The sequence below is a fragment of the Ptychodera flava genome, chromosome 4 (genome assembly GCF_041260155.1).
Source record: "Ptychodera flava strain L36383 chromosome 4, AS_Pfla_20210202, whole genome shotgun sequence".
Taxonomy (NCBI): domain Eukaryota; kingdom Metazoa; phylum Hemichordata; class Enteropneusta; family Ptychoderidae; genus Ptychodera; species Ptychodera flava.
Window position 1 is genome coordinate 4,541,956 of NC_091931.1, and position 21,831 is coordinate 4,563,786.

The 21,831-nt window shown below is 37.2% G+C and overlaps 1 protein-coding gene across 1 annotated transcript in view; it reads right to left on the bottom strand.

The window, feature by feature from the left end:
• Window positions 1-21,831, bottom strand: part of LOC139130573 (probable ATP-dependent RNA helicase DDX60) — a 125,490-nt gene that overhangs the window by 68,689 nt on the left and 34,970 nt on the right. The window contains exons 6-14 of the mRNA XM_070696321.1: window positions 11,483-12,050; window positions 8,877-8,960; window positions 8,392-8,577; window positions 6,212-6,367; window positions 5,003-5,180; window positions 2,239-2,403; window positions 1,777-1,879; window positions 1,045-1,163; window positions 372-553 (exon numbers count right to left, since the gene is read on the bottom strand). Coding sequence (XP_070552422.1) covers window positions 372-553; window positions 1,045-1,163; window positions 1,777-1,879; window positions 2,239-2,403; window positions 5,003-5,180; window positions 6,212-6,367; window positions 8,392-8,577; window positions 8,877-8,960; window positions 11,483-12,050 — 1,741 coding nt within the window. The remainder of the gene's footprint in view (window positions 1-371; window positions 554-1,044; window positions 1,164-1,776; window positions 1,880-2,238; window positions 2,404-5,002; window positions 5,181-6,211; window positions 6,368-8,391; window positions 8,578-8,876; window positions 8,961-11,482; window positions 12,051-21,831) is intronic.

A 21,831-nucleotide genomic window follows, 5' to 3' on the forward strand; every position in this document is an offset into this window, starting at 1 on the left:
AGGTGTCAATTAACCTTCTTAGCATGAAGACGCCTACGAACTTTTACCACTACAAGTATCGATATTTAGAAATGGAGTCCAAGCTTCACAGTTCAGATGGAAGATGATTTAATAGAGTATTCTGCAAGGGAGGATTTGGTCTAAATATGCATCCCATCGTCAAGTTTGGAACGTACAATAGAAAAGTTTTGTTTGTCGGAAAGGAATTGTCTTATGAAAGACTTAGTAATTTTTTTTCAAAAAATTGTCATTTCGATGATGCACATGGTATGTACACATTTGCTGATATCAACATATTCTCTTGTGATGCATGCCGACTAAGAGACGACTAATATTACAGTAAACAATATGCCATGTGCATTTGACCTCACCTGTGATATTTTTTGTGTCGACTTGGCTCTTCCTTGTTTCCTGTCGACAAGAATGGTTTCTTGTTGGACACCAAACATTTTCCCTTGAAGAGATTGGCCGTAACGTTGCATATGCCTTGCCGTTTTCTGCTTTTGTATTAGAAGCCGTTTCCTTTCTCTTTTATCTTCAGGAAGTCTTGTAACTGAATGACAGGGAAAGATCAGATATCCCGATATCAGTATTTTGCTCTAACATCTTACATCTTATTCTCACATCCTCATTAAAACCAAGTTGTACGGTGAACAGGTGAAAATGCTAACAACGGCAATGGTCATTATAACTTCGAAGCTGTTATATCAAGAAGAGAGTTCTCGTAGAGTTTATAACTTAATGTACATGATGATCATACTTCTCTGCACCTTCGTTTGCAATGCGGTATGACATTTGAAATATCATGATAGCTTGATGTGACCACATGTGCGTATAATTTTATACTCACTCAGAACATATTTTGGTTTTGAATCTGAAAATGTTTTCCTTTTGTGAAAATGCTCGTTTGGTTTGGAGTGGTTTTCTTATTCTTTGATTATCGAAAAACTCCACTAGCCTTTGATGAATAGTTTCTCGAAGCCATATGAAAGAACACCTTTTCCATTTGTATTATAATTATTTTGTAAGGGCATATACACTCACGCAATGACCCGTCATTGATATCGGCTAATTCGTCCGAAATATCTTTGGTTGACTGCCACCCATACTTCGTATCAAATTCTTCGCCTTCTTCCAAGAACTTCTTGACTTCATCTTCATTCCTTTGCAGAACCACGTGATAAAGTAAAGTAAATATGTATGGTAATTTACAGCTATGGGTCGTCTGTTAGACCATTGATGAAATTCAAATATCAATACCTATATATATATATATATATATATATATATATATATATATATATATATATATATATATATATATATATATATATAATTTCTTACTTTATTTTTGAAAATTAATAATCCACTCCTTGAAACAGTAATTCAGGAATATTTATTCGATAAACACATACGTTGGCGTTATTGGAGTGATTGAGGACAAGTTGATTTTTATATCATTGTAGTGTTTTACGAAGATCTCGCTGAACAACCTGTCTGTCCTCAACTGTCACTGTAATATATAATGTCAATCAGTGTGTCTTGATAGAAACTGTCAATGTAATATACAATATCAATCAGTCTGTCTTGATACAAACTGTCAATGTAATATCAATCAATCTGTATAATCTTCAAGTGTTGATAGAAACTATCACTCTAATATACAATGGATAGAAAAACGTCCGCTTTTGTTTGTACATGATACAGAGCGGTCCGGTGAATTACGCAGGGTTTGGCTGACCTTTAGTGACCTGAACCGATCGATATGTTACCTACAGGTTGATATTTTGTACTGCATCGATAATTTCTGCCGCATATTTTCTAACCAGTTCACAATTCACAGGGATCAATCCTTCAGAGGCGGGAACGAAGCTTGATCCTGAAATAATGAAAGTGACACCAAAGGTTTCATAGATGAATCTATTCATTAAGGCAGCATGGTCACTTGTTGGCAGCCTTGCGTGATGATTCATATTCCTAATCGATTTAGAACACGCGTGGATGTAGAACTTTTTTGTACAAGAGTTTAGGACTCACCTAAACATACTAGCATTTTACATACACGAAGCTACGATCTCTAGAGTTTTTTATAAAAGCAGTAAAAATTAAATTAGGTGCACCTAGCAGAGTAATAGCGCTAAGGGGAAAGAAGCAAGTCATAAGTTTCCATTCAGAGATTCGGTTTTGTGACTTTTGAAAACAGGTACGTCAAGCGATGTTGGCTTACTGTGCCTATACCTTGTCCGTGTTCATCTCCTCGTCCAATAGCAGACTCTGCTGGCTCGGCTAGTGTCTGCGTCGGCGCAGTAGTATCAGTGTCAACATGAGCACCATTGACGCCACTAATTATCACACGCCATAGTTTTTTGCACAAATCATTCAATTCTTCAGGTAACGCTATGCCTGTGTTCGAAGAAACGGAGACTTTTAAAGTAAAATTCCATATTACACTGTGAGGCTGCGTTCAAAGAAAACCCCGGGGGCTGGAGGAATTCAGGAGGGGATTCGAAAATTTTGGGGGTATAGTGGAGAGCGGGAGGCTTGAAAGTTTTGCAGTACGTGTGGGGGGGGGGGACTGAAAAAAATTTAGTTCCCTTTCCCCTTTACATTTTCCAATTCCAGGCTTGTCAGGTAATTCAATGAAAAATGAACAACATTTTAATGTCATCCGATTGTTAGTAATAATTAAACAAAATCTAGAACCATTTTGTCGCATTTCATGACTTCCATCTCGTAAAAACTAAACATGTATGATTTTTCGTAAAAAATAACAAAAAAATGGGCCTAGTATTGGGGCAGAAGCTGCAACTGTTAATTTTTTCAATGTTTTTATGCAACATATCAAATACAGATTCATGCTGTCTCCCTACAGCATGCTGACACAAAATATTCTGTTTTTCTGTATATATAAATATGTATTGGATGATAACTGAATTGGAGTCCAGACTGAAAGTCATTTGTCAATGATACCAATGCACAGTACACATACACAGGCTGTGTTGGCAAGCTGAATACTGGACAGTTCAACATGCTGTAGGGAGTAGAACAAGAACGCAGTTGTAAAACTGAACAAAAATATTGTCAAAATTATCAAAGTTAATACAGCTAATCCCTGCAGGCAGTGTCACTATCAGGCACCGCCCTGCTGCAGTGTCACTGTCACTGCATGCCTGAGCAGTGATAGAGATAGCTCTCACTCTGATGCACATGGTAGTTGAAGAAGAGTTTGGGTCAAATGACGCTCATGACAGTGAAATATACATGTACATAAGATCAGACCAGAGAGCAACACATGATATGGAAGACCAGGAAACAAGAAAGTTATCAGGGAATTTTGAATTCTGGCATGTGAAAAAATCAAATATTAAAGAAAAAATATGGTGTCACTATGGTTGATTTTTTTAAATTTTCACACTCTCATTGTAAAATAACACGAAAGCAAAACTTTGAACAGTCAAGAATCTAAAGAAAAATATGTGACTGAATCGAATTATTTATTTTCTACCAAATTTGTCATTATTGCACCAAAAATCTTAGAGATTAAAACGTTCTTTTTAATATTTTAACCTTCCAGTATTGTCAATTTTGAGGAGGATCTAAGTCATATTTGTCTGTACTTTTGAAAAAATATTTTTGGTAACTCACTTTGCTCAGTTTTCCCAATTTGGCAAAATGTAGCCAAGAATTCACAATTTATATACTCTCTCATGATTGTCATTTTGTGTGCTTTTCAGCTGGTGCCATTGACCTGGCCAGAGTCGGATAAACTCAAGTCAGCTTAGACTGATAAATTAAAAAATCCACTGATGCATTTAAAAATGAATCAATTTAAACTTGCCTTAGGAACATGGCTTTACAAACTACTAATAACAGATAGCGTTGAACATCTACAAGTAGAATTGCCCAATTCATGTTTATTTTTTCTTTGCGTTCATTCCTAAGTATGCGGCTATATGATAATAGGGGGACTTGATAAATTTTGATCATAAAGACGGAGGGGACTTGGAAATTTTTTAGGGTACTGACACTATAGGAAAAAATTGCGAGACTGGTGAGAATCTCTTGTTATTCTCACCGCTGTTGGTGAGAATTTTTAAATTTTTAAATTCTCACCGGTGAGCTGCGAGGAATGCAATCCTCGGTGAGAATAAAGTATGATAACAGATTCTCACCTGTGAGACTGAAAAATCTCACCAAGCACAGTGAGAATGTATCATACTCACCATTCACTGGTGAGAATCAACCTGACTAGACTCACCATTCACTGGTGAGAATCAAGCAGACTCGCTGTTCACTGTTCACCAGTGAACAGCAAGTCTGGTAAATTCTCACCTATGAACGGCGAGTCTGCTTGATTCTCACCAGTAAATGGTGAGTCTTTTTTATTCTCACCGATGAACGGCGAGTCTGGTTAATTCTCACCAGTGAACAGCGAGTCTGCTTGATTCTCACCAGTAAATGATGAGTATTATACATTCTCACCGTGAAAATTACCATTCTTACTGTGCTTGGTGAGAATTTCCAGTCTCACAGGTGAGAATCTGTTATCATACTTTATTCTCAGCAAGGAGTGCATTTCTTGCAGCTCACTTGTGAGAATTAAAAAATTCTCACCAACAGCGGTGAGAATAACAAGAGATTCTCACCAATTGCGAGAAAGCGTCACTTTCTCGCTCCAGTCTCGCAATTTTTTCCTATAGCGTGAGGGGATCTGAAAAAATCTCAATCGCAATTTCTTTCATCGCTTTATCCAGTACAAAGATTTATATATTTTGTGTCAGCCGTCGACGCAAGTCTCGAATTCGAACAGCTATTTTTGATTGGAAAACAGTAACAAACAACACAAAGTTGACAGTGGATGAACACATAACTGAGCATTCTGAACGGCAATGCAAAGTCATAGGGATCAATCCAAAACCTAAAATAATTGTTGATAACAAGATCTCCGTAGAAATCTAGAGAATAACTAAAGGTTTTGGTTTGTAGATGTGAGTGATATTACCTGTGCGCCAAATGTCAGTCAATTTATCTGATTCATATAATTGTAGTAATAGTCTGTAGAATAATCTACCATCCATAATGTCAGCTATTGATTGCCTTTCTGTTGGTAACACTTCATTGCATTCATCTTCTGCCACATCCTGAATACAGACGAGACCTGCATACAAGGAACGTTGAACCTAGCAAGGAAACAGACAGCGGTGTCCTTTTAAGGTGATGCAGCGCGTTTTGCACAATTTGATGATACATTTATGTTGCTCACTTCTTTTTATCATTTTGGGAGAGACTACCTACTTTAATCCCATCTAGATACGATACGATATGTCGTCTACATGCTGATTCCGGAAAATATGTGATATCTAAAATGACACGTAGCTTTCATTTCTTAGAATAATGCTACTAACAGTTGCACATGTTTTTTGGGTTTTGAACATTTTAGATATTCTGAATTTTTTCATGGTGCAGATCAATGATTGCGATAAAAATCACTTGTACTTTAAAAAAATAGTGGAATAATATCATAGAAGGCAAAGACAATTCTGACAAGCTAGTCAATGAGAACTAAAATTTAGTATTCTCAATTTTACCAAAGTATTTTCAGATAATTTTAACAATAATTTACAGCTTTCCATTAAATCTACTCTAAACCAGGAAAATAGCCAAAGGTGATTTTCTTAACATTGTTTGTTAAAATGCATTATTGGACTGGCCATCACTGGTTAACTTGGTAGTTTTGTCGACTTTTGCAGGCACCTATTAGAACCTCTAAATTTTGAAGAATGACCAAAACGCTATTTTAACCAAATATTATAGAAAAATTGAACTAGTCATTTTCACTATGATATGGTGCATCCATTTACATCCAGAGACGTGGTAAAAGAAAATCCTGACTTTTGATAAACTTGATCTTGTGATAAATGTAAAATATACTGTGAAAAAAACTGCATTGACACATATTGATGTAAACGTATCGTAATTATTAGTATCAATCTTATTGTTCTTAGGTAACTAATGCAAAAAATTGTGTAGACTCAGTAGGTTAAATATGCCCCTATCTTTTTGAACAAAATTGCCATGAAATAAATTTCCCTAATTGCAACACTCAACAAGCTACGGGGACCACAATGAGCTCCGAGTCTTGCGGCGCATTTCCAAGAAAACACTTCCTCAATCCACAAGGTAATATTCTAACACTGTTTCCTGTACTTACGCTCTGAAGGAATTGCTCCAACGACTCTTGATGTTCCGAATTCATTCTGTTCGTTATCTCTTCTGATAAATTCTGTGCTCTGTATTCCAATGGTAAACTTCCCAGAAGTAGGCAGTGGACAAAATATACATAGGCAAGGTCGTAGTTTACGCTAATCTGTTGTTCATTAAATACAAATGTGTGGTTGAAGACTTGTTAGTGTTTCTGTACGAAAATCAACGTCTTTAAAACCACGAAGTCAAACAATTATCATCTCTTTTTGGACGTGATCATCATTATGATTTTTACATGGTGTTAACTTGCTCTAAGCTTAGTGCTCTACGGTACATGCATCAACGACGACCACGCTATCATGAAATTTAATACTAGGCAACCATAGCGTTCTCATAAGTCATCAAATTACAAACGACCAAACTTTGATCACATTCACATCTTACTAGCTTTCTCTTCACACAAAACCATGGGGATGCCAAACACAACATTTTAATTTTTAACACACCCTGTCAAAAATTCCTGTCGTGATTCGTTAATTTACGGTCACGTGCAGTGGGATGCGTTACCTTGGCGCTGATGCATGCCTAGAACCGCTTACAAGTAAGGCTACGTTCACAAAAAATGGTTAGGGTGGCTGGAGGAATTCAGGGGGATTCGAAAATTTTGGGGGCAGTAGAGGGGGGCTTGAAAATTTTGCTCTACCTGTAGGGGAGACTTGAAAGCTTTTGGTTCCCTTTTATCTTTTACATTTTTCAATTCCAAGTTTTTGTAGGTCATTCAATGAAAAATAAATACCATTTTTATGTCATCCAATGGTTGTAATGTTTTAACAAAATCTAGAACCACTACTGCAATGTCATTGTCACTGCATACCTGAGCAGTGACAGAGATAGCTCTGGCTCTGATGTACATGGTAGTTGAAGAGTAATTTCGGTCAAATGACACTCATGACAGTGAAACATACTTGTACACAAGATCAGGCCAGAGAACAGCACATGGAAGACCAGGAGACTTGAAAAGTTATCGCGAACTTTTGAATTCCGGCATGTGATATTATTCTAAAGAAAAAGAGATGGGTCACCATGCTTCATTTTCTAAATTTCACATTCTTTTCATAAAATAATATAAAAGTAAAACTTTTAACAGTAAAGACTAAATGAAAAAATATGTGACTAAATGGAATTATTTATTTTTTAACCAAATTTGCCATTAATACAACAAAAATTTCAGAGATTAAAACATTTATTTGATGGAATATTTTAACCTTCCAGTGTTGTCAATTTTGAGTAGCATCTAATTCATATATGTCTTGTAGTTTTGAAACAAATTTTTGGTAGGTCACTGCGCTCAGTTTTTTTACAATATGGCAATTAGCCATATTTCACAATTTGCCTGCTCTCTCATGATCGTCATTTTGTGTGCTCTTCGGCAGGAGAAATTGACCTGGCAAGAGTTGGATTGACTCAAGTTGGCTTAGACAAATCCAAAAAGTTCACTGATGCGTTTAAAAATGAATCAATTTAAGACAGATAGTGTAACAGGTATAATGTTGAACACCTGTGTGAGCAGAACGCCGCAATACATGTTTATTTTTTCTGCGCACATACCCTTTACAATTATACGGGCTTGTGATAGTTGGGGGGACTTGGAAAATTTTGTTCATATAGAGGGGGCATTTGAAAATTTTTGGGGGGATTGAGGGGTGGTCTGAAAAAAGTAAGATTTCACTGGTGATTTATCCAGTCCCCCCCCAACCACTAATCGTTATTTGTGAAAGCAGCCTAAACAGATTCAAAAGCTTTTCATCTGCTGCTGACTATTTTGACCACTGCAGAAAGTTCCGGTATTATGTGTTCCAGGGACATCAGCGGTGAAAGTTAGCCAACCTTAAATCCTAAACATGATGTATGTCCAGGGAACATATGAAACTAGGACTTTCTTAAGTGGTCAGAGTAGTCAGCATGTAGTCAATACTAGTAACAGTTCGGAGAGGTAGCGACTGACTAGAGAAGTCTGAAAGCGCTCTCTACGCATGCACACAGGCAATACCATGTTAATTAATGAAGACGCTGTCGTCTGCGACCGAAACGAATGATAGCAGAGTACTGCTGGTACTTCAGTGAGAAAATTAAATGGGTTCCGTTCTAAAGCGCAATTGATTACGTGTATCGTATATGTTCACTTACCTGTCTGCCGACAAAACCATGCCCATCCTGCTTATCAGCACTGGGCTTCTGTGGGCTATTGCATCGTTCACGTAATGCGTCAGAACAAGCCATCATCGTCAATATCGTCCTCATACTGTACCCCGTGTGTTGTCTAAACTCAATGGGGCAGGCTTGTAACAGATCAATGATCTCTTTTCTGCCAGTCTAGAAGTCAAACAGGAATCAACATACGATGCAAACTTTGCTTTGCTATATGTAAGATCAGCTCAGGGTGCAAGAATCGTCTTTTAATTTGATAGTTTTCATGTACACAACCCCGTAATTTCAAACTTTGTTTTACAGACCCTGCTTACTTAGCAGTTAACATATGTATACAACATTGGTTTGGAAGGAATGTGGATGTTCATCTTTGTCTCTTGTCATCAGCTGTGTGAAAATATACTGTTGCACTGAGCCACAGTACAAGATAACTTGTAACAGAAGTAACTGAAGGGACATCTTACCTGAGCACATTGCGGTGAAACTTTGCCATCATCCTTTAGAATACCTACAACCAAATTCTGCACTGCTATGATCCTTTTCATGTACTGCATAAATAAAACAAATTGGATTGTCAGTTATGTCGTGTGCCACTGACCAGACAGAAGATAACTGTTGACTGTATTTTCAGCTCCCTTTTGACAAGCGTTAGCTGATATTGAACACCTGTCTCCTATCTACCTGTGGCAAAAAAGTTCTGATCAGATTCGATAGAAATGTAGTGTACAGGTCACTGACAGGTGTAGTTCTGAAGAACTGAAAAAAGTCTCTTCTATGAGGCTGTGTAATTAGCACCGATTTGCGTTTCCCTTATTTCAGACATTTGAGGATCCTTTGACGATGGACGTCCTGAGTCTGATGTAATTTGGTTTGTCGCATATTAGTTTAGATTTTATTAAAGTTCATGACATTGATCATAACATGTACATCTTTGTATTTTTTAAGATTTCCCCTTATTTTGTCAAAACACCTTCTTCTCTGAAACCACATGTCCTATGGCTTTCACATTTGGTGAAAGGGTTTGTAAGGACGACTTCAATCACATTTGCTCAAATAATGATCAGAGTTGCTTATGTAAACTTTTTGTGGTCATTTCTTCATGTTAAGTCGAAACATCAATTTCTTTTAAACAGCTGGTTTGATAGATTTCCAATTTGGTATGTTCGTTTGTTAGCATGGCTTCACCAACTGGGGTACAACTACAACCAAATGCATTTTAGTGTCTCAAAAGACTGATACGAACGATGTGGTCAACTATATTTTATTTACATTTTCTGAGAAAAGACTGCATCACATTACACTGTCAGGGGCAATTATCAGACAATGTTTCAACTTTTTTCTCTGAATTGTATTGTTTGATAGTATCAAATTTGGTCTATGGGAGTCTTTGGATGGTCTCATGCAGAGATATCAAATGATGGTAAGGGAGCCTTCAGTATTTACTTTGGGTACCGCGTGGGCCGGGGAATTTATCATGCAAGCATTTTGAAGGGTCATGCATTTGCGGGAGGATCACCATATTTTGCGCAACTATAAGGCAGCAAGATGTGGCTGATACAGTGCTTCACCCAAAAATATCAAATCATAATACATGGGAGTCTATCAGGCAAACTATTGACAATTTCCCCCACACAACAAGCTATATCTGTACATTTATATATGTCTGATAATATATGAAAATGTACTTTGCTTGAAGTGGGGAGTAAAGCATGCATGATTGTAGAAGAAATTGGATTTTTGGATTTCATTGACAATGTTCATTTACTGTACATGGTAGTCTGTAAGGAAACTACGAATAATTTTTTTCAATACAAAACAGGTAAATTTGTGTATTTATGCATGCTTGATTATTGATATTAATGTATTTGATTAGACTAGGGTTGTAGCAAATGAATGTGTGTGCAAGAAATTGGATTTTGGAATTTCACCGAAAGTGTTGATTCACCATACATGGTAGTCTATGAGCAAACGATGAATATTTTTTCCAATACAAAAAATAGGTAAATCTGTGTATTTAGGTATGCTGGATTATTTATATTTATGTATTTGATTGGACTAGGGTGGTTACAAATGGAAGTATGCAAGAAATTGGAGTTTAGAATTGCACCGAAAATGTTGATTCACTATACATGGTGGTCTATGAGGAAACTATGCATAATTTTTTCCTATACAAAAACAGGTCAATCTGTGTATTTATGTACTCTCGATTATTCATATTAATGTACTTGATTAGACTAGGGAGGTTACAAATGGATTTATGTGCAAGAAATTGGATTTTTTGAATTTCACCGAAATGTTGATTCACTATACATGGTAGTCTATAAGAGAACTATGATCAAATTTTTGCTGATATAAAACATAAAACTAACAATATCTGTGCATTTATAGACATTTGATAATTGATATACACTTTGCATCTGTCCCATCTCTTGGCTCATATCTTGTATTTCATAAGTTTGAACTGTTCAGGGTGCTTAATGTAGGATACCACTGCATCTTTGCTTGTGAAGGTTGTCGATGATATGTATGTATTTAAAAGAATCAATGTATTTTATAGGCAATTTCCTATTCAGAAATTATCAAATGGACATTCAAAGGTTTGGCCGTAAAATCATCTTCCTAGAAACGTGACCCTCCCCCAAGATAGATTTATAAAAAGTGACCCTCCCCTTGGACAGTTTTCTAAAAAGTGACCCTCCCCCGACTTAAGGCTCCCCAAGATTTGCACTTATAAAATTTTGAAGTAATTATTCGTTTTTGATTTTAACCTCATTTCCTCTGAAACTAACAGTCTGATAGCTTTGGAATTTGTTCTTGTTTTAAACATTTATTCATCGGCAGAATCGTGATCGTACCAAAACGGCAATGAACAAATTTAAACAAATCTTTGACCTCGTTAACCGACTGAACAGGTAAAAATAATAATAAAGTGACTGCTGTCTTGAATCTTCATTCAGAATGTTTATCCCTTGGTGAGTAATCCGCAAAATTTTCAATAAATGGTAACTGCAATAATTACTGTCGTTTTTGATAATTCCTTTGTCAATCATAAAAGTATCAATCTCTTTACCTTTTGAAAATGTGGTCGAAATCGATGTTTAGAGTACGACGCCACATAGTAGCCGAACAGCTTGGTAACAGTATGGGTGATTTGCGATGAAAAGGCGATGTTTATACGTTGGAAAATTGTATGAACAGCCAATGACTGATATAAAAATCTGGCAAGCACGTTATCCTCTCCGAAACAAGCTTTTGTATCACCATCTGCCACCATCATGAATGCTGGGTGATTCCCATCAAGATACTCCTTCCATTCTCCTCCAAACCAATTGTCAAACTCTGTAAGCACTTTGACTTCTGTATTCTTCTGTAGATGCAAGATTACCATCTGTCTTGCTAGTAACATCGATGGTGTTTTCAACCAAACACTCTCCATGCACTTAAAGAATACTATATGGAACAAACCGTCCCGTTCTTTAAAGTACTGTAAGAATTGTTCTACAAGATAAATGAAGTGTAGATACTGGCCGCCATGTTTGAAATCGAGACCTGGTGATGATAGAATTTCCAGTACCAATGAGTCACCGTCGATGACGAAGAGTTGGGATTCTACAAAATCGTTTATCAGGTTCACAAGTCTGTAAAATAGCAAAATAAATAAAGTTGAAGTCTTAAATTATCATACATCAACAGAAAACGACATGAGAAATTTTAACAATGGTGCATTTCATGAAGGTTGTTGTTTCCAAGTCTCTTTAATACTGTTAAAGTATTTGAACAGCACGTGGATAAAACCTATTGCTAAAACGTGCTGTATTCACTTTAAAGGACCGATAGCGCCGTCCAGAGGGGAGTAATTGAAATAAATCATGAGCTGGATGAGTGCTGTCATCGATGATGTGTGAGGCCCTGTTAGCCACACGCTGCCGATAGATATTATCAAGTGAGGGTAAATATGTGCCAATAATCCTTGATGCAGTGGTTACAATTTTGTTTTAATTGTGCTTTCTCTTGCTGAGATAATGAGCCAAACCAAATAGTGATTGAAAAAGTTAACAGACTTTCGATCATAGCTCTGTACAATTGAATCATTACATTCTGGTGAACTTTTATTTTTTTTTGATGGGATTCACAAACTTTCACAGAATGTACTATCACAAAACTGAGTATATTCATGGATATCGTCAGTGGCTTCTCTGAATATTGACCAGTCCGTACACTCGAAACATGCTCGAAAAGAATCGTAAACATCGCTTGACCGTTTCTTTGAAGTAATTATCTTGGGTTTTCCTCATATGAGTTTCTTGTAAGATGGAATGAGAAAAATCATAACATGATCGGAGTTACCGAGGGGTGCCCGGGGTACTTCATGGTAAGAATTCATGATCATAGTGTAGCACTGATCCAGTGTGTACTTCGTGTTGCACTTGATATTTGTAGCTTGAATTTTGGAAGTCCCTTTTTTATATAATTCAAGTCGGCTTTATTGAAATCGCTGGCTACAATGACGACAGAGTCTGGATTTGAGTTTTCAAACATTGTAATCTGGTCTGCTAGCTGGCCGATTGCAGCATTGCTATTTGCTTGTGGTGGTATATAGACGACAGTTAAAATAAACAGAGGAAAATTCACGAGGGAGGTAGAATGGTCGACGTTAGATTGTCAGTGTTTCTAGTTCAGGAGAACAAGAATGGTTTAGTACTTTGACATCAGTACACCAGCGATCGTTTACATAGAAGCAAACACTGTCGCCTTTTCCTTTGCCCGAGAGCAATGGACAGCTATCTGACCGAAAAATTGAGAAACCAGTACGTTGGACACGGTCTCTCCACAAACGTTTGTGGAGGGACCGGTTCTTGACGGACCGTGGGTTGGATGACTGAGTCTGGAACGTTGGAGTCCAACCAGGTTTCGGTGAAGCAGATAACAGAACAGTCCTTATAGTCTCTTCTGTCTTAAGGGACTGGTCAGTTTCTTCAGCCTGGGGGGGGGGCGGTGGATTCATGGGGGGTCACCCTGTTTTTGACTTTGGTGATAGGGGGGTCACCATGTTTTTGAAATGCCCAATAGGGGGGTCAGTGTGTTTTTGAATTTCGACACAGGCTCATCATTGCCTAAAATGCATCGTGTCAGCCACAAATTTCATCATTCAGTTGCATTTTTCGGCGCGCCCTTCGGGCGCGTAACTTTTATAATCAGACATATTTTCAGCACGCCCAACTTTAACATATCAGGCATACATACATCAGAGATATCTGTATGTTCAATATTTTTCAGCGTGCTCTTCAAGCACATTACTTCAATATATCAGACATTTTTCAGCATGCCCTTCCTGTGCATGACTTTAATATACAAGAAATATACATCAGAGGTATCAGGATGTTTCATATTTTTCTCCGCGCCCTTCGGGCGCCATACTTTAATAAATCAGAGATATATGCCAGAGATATCTTGATGTTTGCTAAGTGAAAGTGTACCATTATGAAATCTGCATTTCATATGACAAGCATGACAAATTCCTGATACTTTTCTGTTCTCTGTATGAGAATTCAGTATGAGAAAGTAACATGCACAAATATTTCACAATATATATTTGATAAAGTGACTTATTTTAGAGATAGAAAAATGACAAGATATCTTTCGTTGTCATTGATGCAACTGCTGTCCTTTGTGTCTCAGGTTTTCTGGAGAATGATGCTTTTTTATGACCAAAATAACAGTTAAAAAGGCAGTTTTTGTCATTATTATCTGTGCTTTTATGGTTTCAATGCTACAAGAAAAGGTCATCTCAGACACTGCACACATCAGATTTGGCTAAAATGCCTCTCTATGGCTCCTCAGGAGATTTAATTGGATGGCTGGCAAGTCTTAACACCCATCAAAAGTTTTGATTTACTGCTTTTTCCTCTTTGATATTAATGATTGACATCCATTTCTGTTCAGGACATCTGGTTAAGCATAGAAAATGTGAAATACATTCACAACTCATTCAAAATGTACTGTATTCAAACTTCAAGATTGACACTTTGAAATTCCTATCTTACAACTGACATGTCAACAATTTCATTAAAACACAGAATGACTGTTAAAATATAAATGTATGTAAAATATATAATATATATATATATATATATATATATATATATATATATATATATATATATATATATATATAGATATATATATAATCCCATGGTATTTTTCTCTGTTTGACGTCATCGTATACGAGTGTTTTTCGCGGAGCAGCACAACTTCTCGCCTTCGGCTCGAAGGTGTACGGCTTCGGCTCGAAGTTGTACGGCTCCGCGAAAAACACTCGTATACGATGACGTCAAACAGAGAAAAATACCATGGGATTATATATTTATCACATGAACAGTCTTCTTATTTTTCTTTTGACGTGAATGGATCAAAATTATCGTAACAAATTGCATGAATTTCGTCGCGATTTGTGTTTTACTTACGCGGATTACTTTCATTTAAAGAGTAAAGCGGTCCGTCACCCAGGAGATACTTTCATTCATAAATCCCATCAAGCTGAAATTTGCTACATCAAATGGTATCTCCACCAACCAGACATACGGATTCTGTCACGTGAAGCTGTCAATCATTGTCTCGCGCTGTACGGATGCCAAGGCAAGTCGGCCATCGGTACGGTGGACATAACTTTCATCGTGCTTGCGACGGATAGCCATAGTATTCAGAGTTATTCAGAATATTTACAAATAGATTTATGAAGTAAATGCAACGACACGATCGAAACAGTAATTCTCATTCTCAGAGATTCCATGGCTTTTCAAAATATCACACAAGTTTACGACCGTGGCGAGCGCGAAAGATTCCGTTCGATGACACACAAAGTGTACACCTCATTGCATGTACTTTATGCCGACAACGCTGCCGTCACCGGTCTCTGCCATGCCGGCGACAACTCGTCAATCCCGATCTCGGTCGTCAATGTTTTCGTCTTAAGGACTTTGATGTTTGCAGTGACATATATCTCACCCTTAGATACATCCTAATTTTACTTGACGGAAACTCTGTTTTGAGTGTTGTCTGAGTCAACTTTCGAAGTACATCGAATTCCACAGCGCTGCCATGCATATGCAGCTCAACAGTTGATGTCTTCGCTAGCGCTACAGCCTTACGCCGCGCTGCAGGTTTGATTCCGAGCAAGAATTTACGGAATTTTTTGTATGATGAAGGAAATTTATCGTTGTTAGTCGAATGACTTTATGCTTGTGCCTTTGTGCCTGTATGTCGCTTTCCCGAAGATTCATGAGATTATACTGTACTCATTTATTCAGTTGAACTTCCGTTGAGGTGAAGATTTCAGGTTTATCGTCAACCGGGATCGCCAGGTACGACGTCCACATTAATTGAGCCTTACGAGGCGACTCGACTCGATCGGCGGTATCCCCATTCGATTCTCGGGAACAGCTGTATATAGTTTTAGCGACTCGAAATTTCGCTGGACATGCCTTCTATGTTTCCATGTGTGGATTTATCCGGTCAACTTTTTTGAAAAAGTGTCACGAGAGCACGGCATCGATTACGACAAATCGGTCAACATGTATGTTCACGTCGCGACCCGCATGTATGAACGGTACCATGCAAGAAAAAAGTTCCGGTTGATGACGTACAACAGGGGTAATTCGGATTTCTTATCCGTCCTGTTCTACGTCACACAGGTGGGAATTCGGGCCAATTCATGTGATAAATATATTTATCATACATGCTGTGCCTGTATTGCCATTCTCCTATTGTTCAGACGGTACTGATATGAGCCCATATTTTAACTAGTGAAAATACGAATTATATTTTCACTGTAACCGAACTACTTACAGCGACGCGTACGCGTGACCTTCGCTGTATGCATGACCTCCGTTGGTATATGTACATATAAAACAGCTGAGCGAATAAGACAAATGACAATCCGAAACGTCATTATGATTATGGTCAAAATTCTGTTGTTTGCAGTCACTTCATGGGCATTGCACTTAGGCACAAGTACAGTTGTACCAAAAACATACAAACAAACGTATTGAAAATTTGTATAATTTGCCGACACCTGTCAATTCACAGCCGGTCCCGTGGCGCGGCGGTGCAGTGTTTTCGTTTCGTCTACGCTGCTGAAGATTACACCATGGATGTATGATTACAGTGACAGGACACACGTTGACATCGCTCTGGTAAAAAAATTTAGTTTCTGACAAAGAACTTCCAAAATTTTCATCCGAAGTAGGTTGACTAGTCTTTATTTGTAATGGGCATTGATGTGAGTAACTGGAGAAGTCGAATTGGGTGTTTCGTTCACCCGAGAAATTGGAGAAATGTCTCCGTTGATTTCTACTGCCCGACAACAACGTGGGGATATGGAAATGAGCTCTTGTATCGACTGATGGCCTGCCTAATGGTATGTACTTCAATGTTTGCCGGTTCACATCTATTGATGTCTATAACAAGTTGCTATTGGCAATATCTAGAAGACACTGGCAAGTTATCGTCGCTACAAGTTGGAAATGGCAGTGAGTGTATTTCTCTATTTGCAAACTGTATTTGTAGCCCTCCTGACAGTTTTGGTCAAGGCGCGAACATTGAACAGGTGTGCGACTTTGCCACGTCGACATTGACACGTACGACCATGGTCAACGCAAACTATGTCACTGGTAAGCCGTTTGTTGTACGATTGCTACAGCTGGCAGGGGATGTTGAACTAAATCCTGGGCCAGAAAAGGACCTTCTTCAGGCAATGGAGTCTTTAAAGGCAGAAATTCTTAAAGAAATGAAAAACACTGGTCGGGAATTACGAGAAGAATTGCTTGACTTGAAAAAAAATCAATCAGAACTGAAAACTTCATGCTCTGACTTGAAAAACGAATTCCAGAATTTGAAGACATCTGTTGACACTATAAAGTCAGAAATTAATGAACTGAAAGAAGAAAACCGTGTTGCAGAGTACGATCTAGCTGCCATTTCCCAAAAACTCGATGAAATTTGTGATCGTATGGATCGTTTGGAAGACGACACGGATAGGTTGGAATCCTTTCAAGGAGAGACAATGTCCGCTTGTATGGAATCAACGAGGAGCCAGGTGAGACTTTTGATCAATGTAAGAAGAAAGTCGTTGAGATTTTGAACCAAAATGTGAGGACTAAGTCCTGGGAAAACAGAGATGTCGTCAGAGCGCACCGGGTAGTTGTCAATTGGCAAGATAAACCGCGCCCGATTGTCGTAAAATTTCATCATTTTGATGATAAACTGATTGCTTCGACAGCAAGACAGCAACTGAAAGATGTCGGTATTGGCATCGGAAACGACTTAACGAAACGTCAAAGGAAAACTATATCAGATCTCAGAAAACAAGGAAAAAACGGTTACTACAAAAACGGCAAATTGATTATTACGGACAGTAAGTCAGAAGAAAAGAATGTAAATGACAAGACTAGTAGAAGTCATGGACAGCGTCCGCATGGTCCGAGGACTCGATTACAAAGCCGACGTATACAAGTAAACACTGACTAGGGACTCGGCCGAGGCCTAGATTCCGTAACATTTCTGACATGGAATGTACAGGGTTTAAAAACAAAAATATCTTCTTTTGAATTTGCAAATTATGTTTTATGTCATGACATAATTTCTTTTATAGAAACATGGTCTGAAAGTGAGTGCCAATTTGAGAATAATTTCCCGGGTTTTCATATTTTTAATACAACGCGCAAAAGAAAGTCAGAACGGGGGCGTTATCCAGGTGGTGTTTGTACTATAATTCGAAATAACCTGGCAGAATACATTACACAAATCAATTCGAAACTTCATGATTGTATTTTTTTTACTTTTTAGTGGTCGTGTTTTCTCATTAGAAAAGGATGTGCTTTTTGTAGTGTTTATATTCCACCCCGTTATTCATCTATTTATGATAGCTTGTCATCAATTGACGGTATTGAATTATTTGAGAATGAATTGTCAAATATTCTTGCTAATTTACCTGAAGTATATGTTATTTTTACTGGTGATTTTAACGCCCGAACAGGCGAGGAACTTGATTACATAATTGATGACAGCACAGAGTATGTGATGGATTCATTGTATAGCTATGATAATGACTCTTTTAATTTACCCCGGGTGTCAAAAGACAAAGATGTAAATTACTTTGGGCGGTCACTCCTTTCACTTTGTTGTACATATAATTTGCATATTGTAAATGGTCGAGTTGGTGCTGATGCACAAAAGGGCGAATTCACGTGTATTGCAAATGCCGGTGCTAGTGTCGTGGACTACACATTATTGTCTTCAGATTTGTTTTCAAATATTTCATCTTTTTCTATTGGAATGCGTACTGAATCAGACCATTTTCCTTTGACATTTTCTTTGCAGTCAACTATTGCTGGGAAACAAAATGATGCGAATGCTGTTAATACAAATGGAAATATTTTACGCAAATACATTTGGTGTCCTGAAAATGCTGTTGAATTTTCAAATTTAGTGTACTCAGCTATAGTAAATAGTAGCCTTGAAAATGAGGTTTTTGATCCTTCATCTGAAGTAAGCGATGTAATTGTTAAATTAGGCGACGCATTTAAAGCTGCCGCCGAGAAATGTAATATGGTTAAAAGGGTGGCATCCACTGTGTCTTTTTCAAGGCGACAGCCTCCTTGGTTTGACAAAGGGTGCGTCGTGCTGAAACAGAAAAACATCATTTGAGACAATTTAGAACTAGTGATGATATGGACAAGTTAAAATCATATAAAGCTGCTAGAGCGTCTTTTAGAAATACCTGCCGTCTGAAAAAACGTACTTTTTTGAATGAAGAAAAATCAAAATTGGCAACTTTTTCCTTGACAGATACAAAACAATTCTGGACTAAAGTAAAACATCTAGTTTCCATTCGCTCATTTCAAAATAATGTGGAACCAGAGGCCTTTTTTGAGTATTTTCGTAATCTTTTTGCATGCAATGAACGTGTTACAGACAATTTTTCTTTATCTGATGAACTGCAGAGTCTTTTAAGTTCTGTTGATGACTTGTTTGACGAGGAAGCGGAAGTAAATTGGGATGTTCTGAATTCCCCAATTACAAATGAGGAAATCGATAGAGCGATACGTAAACTTAAGAATGGTAAATCAGCTGGACCAGATGGCATTTTAGGTGAATTTTTTAAATCCACTAGTCATTTTCTCATTCCATATTTAAATGTTTTGTTCAATAACAGACTTTTTGATTTAAGTATTTTTCCACAAGACTGGTCGAGAGCAATTATTGTTCCTCTTTACAAAAGTGGTTCACCAAATTGTCCAGAAAACTATCGAGGAATTTCTTTGTTAAGTATATTTAGTAAAATTTTTACATCTATTTTAAATAGCCGTCTTACATTTTGGGCAGATTCATTGGGTAAGATTGATGAAACACAAGCTGGGTTCCGTAGTGGATATTCAACTGTAGACAATATATTTATTTTACAGTCTATTATACAGAAATATTTATCAAGAAAGCGTGGCAAATTTTACTGTGCTTTTGTTGATTTCTCTAAAGCATTTGACACCGTGGAGCGCCAAGGTTATGGTATATTATTCTAAAAGGTGGTGTCAAAGGAAAGATGTTCAAATGTTACACGCTATTTATGGGGATGTAAAATCGTGTGTACGAACAAATAATACGTGTACAGATTATTTTGATTGTCCCATCGGTGTTAGGCAGGGATGTATGCTCAGTCCTTTTTTATTCTCCTTTTTCATAAACGAATTTACTAGTGAAGTCCAAAATAGTGGATATCGTGGCATACAACTTTTCCCTGATTTAGTTGAGATTCTATGTTTGTTATTTGGAGATGATGTAGTTCTTTTCTCAGATACTATCATTGGTTTACAGCGTCTTTTAAACTGTTTAAATTCTTATTGTAATAGATGGAAAATGTCTGTAAATTTAAAGAAGACAAAAATTGTTGTTTTCAAAGCTGCTGGCTATCTGTCAAAGGCCGAAAAATGGTTTTTCAATGGACAAAAAGTCGATGTTATTTCTTACTATAAATATATATATATTTAGGTATTATGTTTTCCTGTAGATTATTATGGTCAATGGCTACAAAAACACTTGCAAAGCAAGCTAAAATAGCATTTATGGGTATTTCAAGAGCCAGTAAAAAGACGGGTGTATTTTCCTTTGATGTATTTTTTAAAATTTTTGATACAATTGTATTACCGATTTTAACGTATGGCTCTGAAGTGTGGGGATACGCTCAATATGAACATTTGGAAAGAGTCCAATACTTTGCATGCAGAACCTTGCTAGGAGTTTCTTGCAATGCCCCCAATGTAGCAGTTTTAGGTGAGTGTGGGCGGTTTCCGATATATTTCCACACGGCCAAACGATGTATCAAATATTGGGTAAAACTTTTAAAAATGCCAAAGAATAGATACCCAAAGAAATGTTATGTTATGCTTTATCACATTGACAAATCAGGTGTTAGGTCGAAACCCACATGGATTCAACATGTCAAAAATTTATTTATTGTCTTTATGCAATTTACAAGACGTGTGGGATCGACAAGAAGTCGTAGATGAGAAGAGCTATATGAATACTTTTATTGAAAATTTTAAGCGTTATTTGATTTGTAATGGCAGAGTGAGATTTGTTCTCTTGACAAACTTATTTGTTATCGAGAATTTAAGTCCTCTCTCGAACCAGAAAAATATCTTTCTGTTGTTAAAATCAATATTCACATGAAGATGTTGGCTCGTCTACGTTGCTCCTCCCATTGTTTAAGAATCGAGATAGGTAGAAGACAAAATATCGATAGAATAGAACGAATTTGTATACTGTGTGAGAGAAATGAGATTGAAAATGAGTATCATTTTGTCCTACTTTGCCCCTTTTTTGACAACATAAGAAATAAATACATTCCACCGTTTTACTTCAATCCACCATCTGAAAGAAAATTTTATCTTTTAATGTCTTCAGAGGACACTTCTACACTACAGCGTTTAGCAGCATTTGTATTTCATGCGATGACATTAAGAAAAGAGATATATGATAGCTAAATTATTAAGTACTTTGTCAGATTGCTTTTCCTGTCAGTTTTTGTAAAGTTTAATTTATTGTGAAGTGTATTGGGCCGATGGCCTAGAATCACAAAATAAAGACCACTTAGGCACAAGTACAGTTGTACCAAAAACATACACAAACGTATTGACAATTTGTATAATTTGCCGACACCTGTCAATTCACAGCCGGTCCCGTGGCGCGGCGGTGCAGTGTTTTCGTGTCGTCTACGCTGCTGAAGATTACACCATGGATGTATGATTACACGTAATGATATCGGTTGACAGAGCATCATGATAGAATCGCTTTACGACAAGTTTCCTGTTGATGAGCTTAAAGTATCTGGGAGGTGAATTACATCGTTTACAGTCGTAAATGAGC